Source organism: Wasmannia auropunctata, unplaced genomic scaffold (genome assembly GCF_000956235.1).
Source record: "Wasmannia auropunctata unplaced genomic scaffold, wasmannia.A_1.0 LD335828.1, whole genome shotgun sequence".
Taxonomy (NCBI): Eukaryota; Metazoa; Arthropoda; class Insecta; order Hymenoptera; family Formicidae; genus Wasmannia; species Wasmannia auropunctata.
In genome coordinates this window covers 409,940-421,320 of record NW_012027062.1, presented here as the reverse complement: position 1 = coordinate 421,320, position 11,381 = coordinate 409,940, and the positions used below count along the sequence as shown (strand labels likewise).

General features: G+C 41.4%; 2 protein-coding genes across 2 annotated transcripts in view; one reads left to right on the top strand and one right to left on the bottom strand.

Annotated features, from left to right (window-relative positions):
• The window catches only part of LOC105455884 (39S ribosomal protein L53, mitochondrial), a 4,173-nt gene extending 283 nt beyond the window's left edge, over nucleotides 1-3,890 (top strand). The window contains exons 2-4 of the mRNA XM_011699565.1: nucleotides 2,258-2,370; nucleotides 2,745-2,978; nucleotides 3,274-3,890. Of these exons, the coding sequence (XP_011697867.1) occupies nucleotides 2,258-2,370; nucleotides 2,745-2,953 (322 nt within the window). The 3' untranslated portion in view covers nucleotides 2,954-2,978; nucleotides 3,274-3,890. The remainder of the gene's footprint in view (nucleotides 1-2,257; nucleotides 2,371-2,744; nucleotides 2,979-3,273) is intronic.
• LOC105455883 (protein argonaute-2) overlaps nucleotides 1-10,288 on the bottom strand; it is a 22,169-nt gene extending 11,881 nt beyond the window's left edge. Inside the window, exons 1-3 of the mRNA XM_011699563.1 lie at nucleotides 10,098-10,288; nucleotides 5,772-6,095; nucleotides 1,845-1,961 (exon numbers count right to left, since the gene is read on the bottom strand). Of these exons, the coding sequence (XP_011697865.1) occupies nucleotides 1,845-1,956 (112 nt within the window). The 5' untranslated portion in view covers nucleotides 1,957-1,961; nucleotides 5,772-6,095; nucleotides 10,098-10,288. The remainder of the gene's footprint in view (nucleotides 1-1,844; nucleotides 1,962-5,771; nucleotides 6,096-10,097) is intronic.
• Nucleotides 10,289-11,381: the final 1,093 nt, after the last annotated feature.

The window sequence follows — 11,381 nt, the reverse complement described above, 5'->3', positions numbered from 1 at the left end:
CCCCCCCCCCCCTGAAGTTGCCCGCGCGCGGCGGACGCGCGTCACGATTCTCGCGACTCCGCGGGAATTATCGAAAGGAGCTTCGGTGCGCGAGATATCGCATCCACCTATTTTTTTTAATCTCCAAAAAAAAACACGTTTGTATAATCTCTTTGTGTAAAAGGTCTAGCGAGAAATTTTAAAAAATCGTCAAAGTTTTCCGTTTAATTAATTTTTTTGTCTTTTTACGCGATTTATCGAAATTCGATTGGACGCACAACATTTCGAAGATGAATACATGAGGATTTATTGCGGATTGTATATTAATCCTCCGAAGTAACATTTATTCAAACTGCGAGAAAAAGGGAGGATAAATGTTCTGCAGTTTCAAGCGAAATCGTAGGCCCATTTTTTTATCGCTGCATTAAAACTTTCTTGCTTTAACCAAATTTCAAATATACATCTATTTTACTTTAAGTATGAATGTATAGTTCAGCTATAAAGAAGATGTGTAAAACAGATTTCTCTCCGAGAGGACGATTTCCGGCGAAACTCTGATTAACTTAATTGACGAGTAATTCAATGGGCAGAATTGCGTGTGAGGGACGACAAAAAAATCAATAATTCTATTCATGGTAACTATATTCACGGTATCGCTTGCGACAAGTTAATCAGAGATTGGTCGAAGACTTCACCCCTCGACTATCCCGGTAACGATCAACCACCGCGAGTCAAGTTGGCAGCCGATGACGTCACGGACGGACAGACCGACGCACGCACGCGCAACGCGCAACCCTCGGCGCCAGCTGCGCCAGGTTAGCAGACGATGCCGCAGCCCTGTCGTTATTTATAGAAGTGTGTCCCGATCCTGTGTGCGTTGCTAGTCGAGGTAGAGCAGTCTCGAAGATTCGCGGTGCTCTTCCCCGGTGTGTTCCCGTGATTTATCCAGATAATTCGCGTTAACAGGTAAAAAGAACAGGAGAAAACAGAGATCCTTATCCCTCGCCCTCTCTCCACCCTCTATCCCCCTCGCGATTTCGCAATACCGACTTTGACGTTTCCACACAAGCATGGCGTTCGCTGCGCTCGATATCGACGTCCGCGCGACGACGTGAATTATCTACCTTCCCCGTTTTCACATATTGGATCAGCGAGATAAAACTCGCTTTTCGGACGATCTGTAATTCGGGCCTCGAATAGTACGACTACGCCCTATTTCCATTGATCACGTACGAAATTTTAAATAATTGTGTGTGTGTATTGTTTTTCTTCGAACGTCATTCGTGCGTGCACGTAAAAAGTTATTTACCTTTATCAATATTAAATAATATAAATAATATTAGGTGATAGTTTAATTCTAATAAATCATTAATAATTTTATTATCAAATAAAATTATATTTTTAAATTCTAACGCGAATTGCAGATCGTCGAAGACGGGTCTTGGAGTCGCTTGGACTGTCAACGTGCGAGGACAGTGCTCTCATATTATTTCAATTAGTTGTGTGCGCGTGCGCGTATGTGCATTATTTGTCTCTGTCTTTTCATTTATAGATTATAGAATTGTCTATAATTTAATTCGACTTCGATTAATAATTGCGTTTATAATACACAGAAGTACAATCCGTAAATACACGCGTCAAGATACATCTAAGAGACACGAAATTTAAATATTTTTGTGAAGAGATCTAATTATCCTGGACATCTTTTTTGCGGTGTAAAAATTGAAGAAAAATGATTGATCTATGATTATTTTGCACAACTGGAAATGTATTTGAAAGACGGATATGCGCGACAACAATCATTACTTTCCTTCCGCTCTTCATTCACGTTTCTCCCTTAATTACTTAAAACGAATATAACTCACCATTACATTGGCCACATCCATATGCTTTGCCGAGCATGGAGACGGCTGTGGTTATACGAAGGGTACTTAAATCTGGCATTGGAAGCGGTAATTGCTGCTCCATTTGTGCCATTTTGCCTGCGAAAGGAAACGATAAACACACATTGAGAAACACAACGGGAAGGAATAGCATTAGCAAATCACGTTTTACTACGAAGCTGTCGCAAGACAAAACTGTAAAAAAAAATAATAAAAAAATAAAGAAGAGGGAAGAGGCAAAAGAACAAAACGTAGACTTAAGCGATGAAAAATTTAATTTCTACGGTTTCAAAGAGATTGTACAGACGTGTGTGTGTGTGTGTGTGAGAATGTGCGAGACTTGGTTACAGATTAATACATGAGAAAATAACATGCATAACGCTTTTTATTTGCAGAGATTTTCTGTTTTACATTAGCGCTCCGAGGATTCGTGCGACAAATCCGGAGTGCTTGTTGAAAACGGAGGTCGTGTGCGATCGTTCCGAGCCAACTGTCACGTTCAGTCTTCGTGAGTATAATAGCAAAAGTATAGAATTGTTCGCGTCACCGTTTACGTTTCAGTGCGTATTGCTATCGGTCAATTCATTCACGTGAGCGTTCGCATCGTACAATGTGGAAAGGTATTAAAAAAAGAGAGAGAGAGAATACGAAGAGAGAAAGATGCGTAGGGTGATTGAATCGGGTTTTCGTTCGACAAATCTTTAGGAAATCGTATTGCGCATCAAACGGAGCTCTGTTCCGCGTTAGAGCAAATCGATGGCATTGACAACATCTTTACTCATCTATTATTCGTCCAGATTTTTTTCTTTTATACCTTTTCTCCCGACCATTGTTATCACGCGCAGAGCAAGTAGGTCAATCCTGGTCTGTTTATTCTTTCAGAGTCAGGTGAAAAAATAATATTAAAAACAGCCCTATTATCGAGCCTAAACATCTTGGAGCTTTACAACAAGCACGTCACCAGTTTAATTCCGCCCGATCCGGCTGAGCTTGAAGCTAAAAAAGCGCTCCTTGAGGCGAAGAAAAAGAAGAAAAGGCGATCGCATCATAAAATAAAATTATGGAGCAAGCATAGAGGAGTGATACTCTAATCTCATTGGTGACCGTTTATGATTGGTAATAAACAAAAGTATCAAACTGTATTTCCGTGGTGTACAAGTTTTTCCAAACATCTACTCAAACGAAACATCTTTAAATAATATCTCTTTATACGAAGCTGCAGTGATTTTCATTCCATTTTTTCACATGCATCTTGCAAAAATCTAATAGTTTGTACGACTATAATTGCCAATTCAGGAACGTGATCAATTTAGCGTAAACATTTTGTCTGAAAGAGAGAATTTAGTATTTTTTAAATTTTGTAGAGAGTCTATATAGATATTAATAATGATTATCGTTTATATTTTTGCAGGATTTTCTATTTACTAAACACCGAAAGACGCTAACACCGAAAGAAAGCTAGATTCATATTAAATCTAGAAATTTAGTTTTAGTGCAATCCAAATATATTTCACTGTAATAAGCCGAATAAAAAAGGGAAACCCCAGCTTTAAAATGTACGGGAAGGATACTAGTTTAAAAATGGAGAGCCAAACAAAAAGTAGTAAAAATTACAATTTAAGACTTATCGACATGCTTTACAGTCAAGTTCCAGCCTTCACCGATGTGTTTGACGAAGAAACTTGGTATGTTTTCGTCATTTGTTTTGTAGCGGGTACTTTTTTGGTGGCATTTATTCTTTCGAGGTTCATAACTATAAAACCTGTTGAGTAAGATTGTGTGTAGCGAATTCAGTTCGTGAGATGTTTTTGTATACTTCCTTCAATCAATTTACATTTCTTCATCTCTTGATGTTATTCATTTTTTTTACGCGCATTGCAATCATATAAACATTATAAACCTTTCAATATAAAATCTCATACAGTGAGAGTGATATTCTACGCTAATTACTATTGTAACAGATGCGACTTCGTAAAAAAATGTAATGTCATAAATCGTTCATGCTGATAATAAAATATTTAAAAAAAACGTGCAGCCTAGTCCTTTAAATCGAAAGAGAGGGTTGAACACTAGGTTAACAACATACATCGTAACAAAAATTATTAAGAAAATTATTAAGAAACTAAAGAAAGGCTTCGAATAGGACGATCACAGCGACTGACCATGATTCTTGGGGCGCTAAATTTCAAGAAGTAATTTTTTTCTTATTTACAACAGTAAGTTATAGCTTAAAGAAAGTTACTCTGTTTCTATATTACTCATCAGCTGCATCGGTATATTAATTATTTCTGTAGAAATTTAATATTTTTACTTAATCACGAATATATCTGATCCTATCGTTATTGATATCAATGTAGCGCAATATCTAGATATGCTTCACAGAAATGTGAATTTTGTGTTTGCTTTGAGACGCTTCCAATTAACAGCATAAAAAATAATGCAAAATATCGTCCAAACAAACTACAAAAAGTTCGGCAGACCGGTGCGATTCTCGTTTCTCAAGCTTGCCGAGTAGTTTTGCCTCTTCTTTCTTCTGTCTACCTCTCTTCTCCTTTCTTTTTTCTCTTTCTCTTCTGTCTCTTCCTTCTCTCTCTCTCTCTCTCTTTCTTTCTCTTTTATCTCTGTCTGTGTTTTCTTTCATTTCGTCCATATGCGTGCGTGTTTCGTTCCCTTCATTCTTTGTCTGACCGTACACCGCTATCGTCCTTGTGGACGTATATTCTTTCTATAGCTTGAATACCTTTTCCTCTCCCTCTCTCTCTGTTTCTCTCTCTCTATGTTTTAAGACAAGTTTAAAATAAGAAATATTCGGCATCGTCGCCATATGAAAAATAATCGTGAGAAAATAAGGAACTTGTCCGCTTGCGCAGTTTGAACAAATTTACTTCGCAATTAACGTCGTCCGGAATTAGTAAGACGGATGTGTCGAGGCGCGACATGTTTTACGGTCGCGATAATAGAATCGTAATGGAATACGAACGGAAATACCGGCTAAAACACCGGCTAGCTTCCATTTACTAATCCTACATACTACGTGTATACATCAGAATACGAGGCTTTATTATTCTTAGTATAATTCGGTCCATTTCTAGCAATTCTTGGTCTGTATTTCCAACGTTTACTTAGTGCTAAATGTGCGGAGAGAATATAGACAATTTTCTTTGATTAGAATTCGTAAAGGATGCTGAATTCAGAATTAGGAATAGTATAATTTTCAAGTAGCTACTTCAAGCAACTCGCACGGTGTGTCTGAAAGAAGTAATAGATACAAAGTACATCAAGCAGTATACCAAAACATAAATTAATAAAGCATCAAAGCGCGTGGAGATTAAAGCTGCGCAAACAAGGCAATCTGTACTGCAAGAACACAAAGTGGCTTTAACTCTTTCAAGACTCCTTTAGCTGCATAAACAAAATAAAATCAGAGCAAGAGAGAAAGAAACTTCTCTCAACTTTACAATTTACAGGTTTTCCTATAGTTTTTAATTTCGTGAAATGCTAAATTTAGCAAGACATCACAAATCGAACTGCCGATTCAATGTAAAACCGAGCCGGATAGAATGAACGATCGATTTCCATTTTAATTTCCCAGAAAAGTCAAAACATCTGTCGAGTTAAATCATCATCGATGTCTTGAAAAAGTTAACAGCCTGGCGATGGAAAAAAAAGTGTAGGATTGAAACCACGACAATCTCTCGACGAGTTCAATTTCCGCCTGCGTGTAAACGCGATAAGGGAATCTCGCGACGATTCGGCACACAAACACAGGCGCGAAGCTCGCCTCTCGCCGCGCGTCCCACGGATCCCGCGGGAACTGAACTCGGCGAAATTCCATCGAGATTTTGAATCCCGCAACGAGAGAAGACGCGTTCTCTATAATAGCTTAATTAGAATTTTCGGCGCGCTCACCTTGTTTCTGCGTGTATCCTCGGGGTGATGGGTAAAATTTACGACATGCAAGAATTGCGGAGCGTTTTTTCTTTTTCGCAGCGCTTGGTTTCTTCTTTACTTCACACCGGCATTCTCGGTAGTTGGCTCGCACGCACGGAGCGACGAGGACGAGGACGACGAGGATGACGATGCACTGACGATATACTGTTCTGTCCGCGTGCGTGCACGCGAGACTATGTGGTCGCGGCAGCCGTGCTGCCGCGGCTATCACTCGCGAACACGGGAAATTGCATCCCTCGCTGCCGCTCCGACGTCAACGTCCGCACACGTGACCACGATTCTCTGCAAGAACATTCGCACGTCAGGAACTTGTCACCGAGGTGTATTCATCGAAACGTCGCGCACTCGCGAGGATTAGTCGCGAGATTCGGAAAGACGCGGGGCAGGCAGTGGTGATTTTAAACCCCAGTCTTCTTTTTTCTTTTTCCTTATCTCAATTTTGTAGAAATTTAAAATTTTCTTTCTAATTTATTTAAAAATCTAAATATTTGTTTAAAATAATGGAAAACTCTATACTCATATGGAGCATTATTTAACTATTTGTTTCAAACAACGCAAAGCTCCATATTTACAGCTTATATACGAATTTAAAGATTGTGAAAGAAAGAAATGGATTTGCTTTCAATTCTTTTTGAGTACGCAAGTGAGAGAATCCGAATATAATTTTAGATATAATAACGCGATATTTCTTTCATTTGGCTTTCGTTTGATCGTACCGTTGTTACACATGTCTGTGATAATATTTAATATCGCGAAGAGATAATAACGGCAGATAAGATAATCGGTTTTTTTTCTTGTGACAAGATGCAATCTTTTATCCCTTTTTGCAAAAAAAAAAAGGTACTAGTACTCTACCATACAAAAGATATTCGCGAAGAAACACGTACGCGGTATATAAAATAAAATATATATATTTAGCTATAAAACAGTCATCGATTGTCGACAGACGGTATGACATTTCTCGACGCTATTTCTACCTCGCGCGGCTAAGCGATAACATTATGAATGGAAGACAAAAGCCGAGAGCACCGTTCATCAATAATCCGCGCGAGTCGAACAAGTCGTGAAGCGCGCTTCTCCATTTAACTTGTTCGACTCGCGCGGATTATTCCACGCACAATTTCGTCTCTCTCTCTCTCTCTCTCTTTCTCTCGTTCGCTCGTGCGAACAAATTCACTTAAGTAAACTAACTTTTCGTCGTGATACATTTTGTGTACAGAATGAAAGCGAGTCTCTCCAGCTGGAGAACAAGGAAACTGCGGTGTATATACACATTAGACGAGATGTTTCGTAACAGATTGCATCATGTTACACCAAATATAGCATAATCGATATATATATACACACACACCTGAAGTGTGCTATATAACGCAATACCACGCCACGCGACACACGTAGCTCTAACGTGAAAATGCGAGTTGAATGTTGAAACGGGGGAAAAAAGTATAAAGCAGCGATTATAAATTCTTATAATGTAATCTGTACACGGAGAGAACTTCCTTTTAAAATTTACCCTGAAAATCATGTTAATCGTGGAACAACATAACATTTCGACAAATTTTATGTGATTTTCTCTGTTTTTTTTTACTGTTCACTACAATAAATTGTTTGTAGTATATATTTAAGAAAATAGTGAAAAATCACATAAAATTCATCGAAATACTATATTGTCCCGCGATTAGCATGATTTTCAGGGTAAATTTCAAAATAAAATTCTCTCCGTGTATGATCATTTAAATCTAGCGCGGATCGAATGGCTCCTCGTGATAGACGAAATTCTATACTGACTTAAACGCACGCTGCCCTTGGAACGGAATATGAAGGCTCAATAAGACGAAACGTGTCGCGACGCAGCGTTGCTCGAATCGGCCCGACTCTTATCCGCCGTTCGGATAAAACGACGAGGTCGTCGTTGTCATCGTTATTGTTTCCTCGTCGCGCGGTCTGGGTGACAGTGAACAAATCAGCAAGCCGAAGGCAAGCTTCATTTAAATCCAAATAAATTCTCAATTCATGCTTGATTGTTGTACAGAACTTTCGCAGGATTGTCTCGATTGAACGTCTCGAGCACTCGCGCAAGTGTTTCAATGATGAAACAATTTAAATATTCAGGGAACAATTACTCCTTCGGACTTCAAAGAGTAACGAGCGCGCTGGCATTCTAAGATACGGCTCGATCCTTCTTATCGTCGCTAAAGAACGCGGATGTTGCGGAAATCGCGTCTCGTCAGCTCCTCCGTCAAGGAGGATCAATCCCTGGCGTCGTGCGTGACGCGTACGCATAGAAACGAAAGAGACAGAAGAGACGCAGGGCTTCCGCGTGCGTTCGCGCACACGCGGAATAGCCACGCCACGCGCGTTAGCTATACGGCACACGCACTCCGCGTCCGCGTACGGTTTCGTCTTTTTTTTCTTCTTTTTTTTTGTTCTCGTCGGTACCGCGTGCGGCGAGAAAAGAAATTGGGTCGTCCGACCGGTCGCACGATCGCGCGAGTGACGTTTCTCCGCGCTCAAGTTTCGCCGAGCGATAATGAGCGACGAACCGGGAAAACGTGTTCGCAACATCGATCCCTTAAAATATCCAACATAATTCACGAAATTCCGTTTGCCTATTCCCGATTTTATTCAACGTCGGAGCTAAACAGTCGAAAAGGCTTTTTTTACGCAGATTTTTTTGAACTTTTCAATGACGGTCACACAAATGTGTCAAGAGTTCACGCGTTCACGTAGAAGTATCACGAAAATAATTAATTAACGGCAAAGAGAGTCTTATATATAATTACAGCGATTTATTATCATTTATATATACATACATATATTTTAAAAAAATATATGTACAGTTGTGGACATACCGGTCGCGACACTTTTTTTTCATAGGTTTTTAGAGAGTATATACATATTTAATATATATAATATATATATTATATATATATATATATATAATTTATGGGTAACTAATATTTTGCAAATGCGAACCACGATGATTTACTATCTTTAGTCTAGAAACGGTACATCAATCGTGGTACGCATTTGCAAAATATTAGTGCGTTTCGCAACCTATTAAAAAAAAAGTGTCGCAACCGATATGGTATGTCCACGACTGTACATACATTTATATTTGTATATTAAAAAAAAATATATATATATATATATTTATGTAGACATTAAATTTATATTTCTTAAAATTTGACTTGTACAATTTATATCGCTGTAATTCATCATGAAGTAAGACATCGCGAAACAAAACTCGTCGTGACGTAGTATAATCGAGCGACATATGCAGACTCGTTAAATTACGCGCCTGTCTGAGAAGCTTCGTTTAGTAGACGAGACACCAACTTCGGAGCTATCACAATTTTATCGCTTCGCACACGGACGAACGCGTCGCTACAACACACAACGATGATGATGACGACGACAAGTGCGAGGGCGATGATTCATACCGTTTGCACAACGAACGTTGACACTTGTCACTCTCTCTCGTCTAACCTTTAATTCAACTCTCCCCTGGACTCTCGTGGACGGCGTTTTTCGCGATCGGCGCGTCGGCCGGGGATGTCGCGCGCTCGCGACGCGACGCGACGCGACGCGCGGCGCGGCGTGACGTGACGTGAAGCGACACGGCCACGGCACGACGCAGCGCAACGCGCGACGCGGCGTGACGGTTTCGCGGCCACGCTACTCCGAAGACGAGGACGACGATCCGGAGCGTGAGGAGCGAAACGGAGGGAGGCTGCGGTGCGCGTCGCGCAAGGGAAATTGCGGCGCCGAGGATACGACAGCGATTCCGAGTCGAGTCGCGACGTCGACGTCCACGTACGCGGCACTCCCGCGTCTTTCGGCACCGCTCGCCTTCTCCTGCCTCTCTCCTCTCTCTCTCTCTCTCGCACTCGCTTTCTCTCTCTCTCTCTCTCTTTCCTTCGCCCGCTGGTTGTTGCTCGAGGCGTGCCCGCTGTCGTCGCTTTCACTCGCGACGCGATGCAGCCGGACGCACGATCTCCACGGCGCGGAGCCGCCAAAAACGATCACCAAGTGTCAAGGTTGCCATTGTGCACACGTACGTAGGCTACGCGGGCGAGTGTTGCGCTCACCCACACCGCCTCACCGTTCCTCGACTCCTCTCACTCCCTCTCGTTCCCCCCTGTGAACCACTACCTGCCCGCCCCGCTCTCTTCTTTCCCCTTCGCCGTCTTAGCACCCGCCGCCGCCACCACCGCCGCCGCCGCGGCCGCCGCTGCCGCGGTACCGCTATCACAACAATGGCATTGGGGGGAATTACGATACCCGCAGCTTATTTCACGATGACACTGGCTACGGCGCGTCGCGGCTCGCCGCAGCGGCCGATCAGATTCACACGCAGGACTGGAAACTGGGGCTCCTTCACGCGTCCGATCCGACGCGTTTTTCGCCGCGGCTTTTGTCAGCGGAATTTCGCCGTGGCGCATTCGGCGATCAGCGTTTCGCGAGGGAGTTCCCCCACTACTTGTTCGATTCGCGCGGCGGCGCGCAGCCGCGTCGGTCGCGCGCGCAGGGCCGGGCCGGCGCGAGCGGGCGCCCCGTCGTGTTTACGGTCGTGTTTACAAACAAACGCCCCGGCCGGGACGCCGCTGCTTCGATCGGTACGGACGCGTCGCGTCACGGCAGCGACGCGGTAAATCGACCAGCACTTTTTTTCTTGGCGCTATCGCAATCGTATCGCGCGTTTCTCGATTGACACCCGGTTCGAATTTCATTATTAATTATCTCTGTCGCTTATTAATTGAAAGTCCAAAAGAAAACGCGCGTTACGTTCGAATATCTTCTTCTCGTCAACTGCAATTTGTACACTTGATTAGATTGGGATAGACTTTGGCTCACTCTATTATACAAAACTATTAAAATTTTATTTATTGTGCTACTAATAACTGACAATGAATTATTTCATTTAATTTTAAGACTTTTGTCAATGACGTTACAATTTTATAAATGCTTTAATTAGAATTAATTATTGCATCGCTATCAAACAATTAAGAAATTTTTTAATTTTTTTTTTCTCTAAAAAAAAAAAGATAATTGTTGAAAGAATCTAAATATTTAGTTTCTCGCGCTAACAGCCGCACCTGAATGATGTCATGATCAAGCAGCCAATCGGATATCACCGCGATCAACCGTACAAACATCTGACGACACCATTGACGGCGTCACCTCGAACAACCTTTACTTTTTCGACCTAACCTTTTTTACTCTAAGAAAATCAATCAAAATAAACGTGCTAATTATATCGTAACTATTAATAATAATTCAACGATATGATAAAGCACCAATTTATTTCATTCTTTTTATAAGCTAAATTCAACTAAGGAGTTGATAAAACTCAGCTGATGCTATATATCGATTATCACGAAGGTCCAATAAAACGCTTGTGCGTCGTAAACAAAAGCGCTCGATTGGATCATATTTTCCCGCCATTTCGCCTCTCTTACGATTTAAATTCTACATTTGAGTTGCGTTTGTTAACAAAATATATATTATGTATCGACCGTTTTTGTTTACGACACACAAGCATTTCATTGGTCTTCGTGATAATCG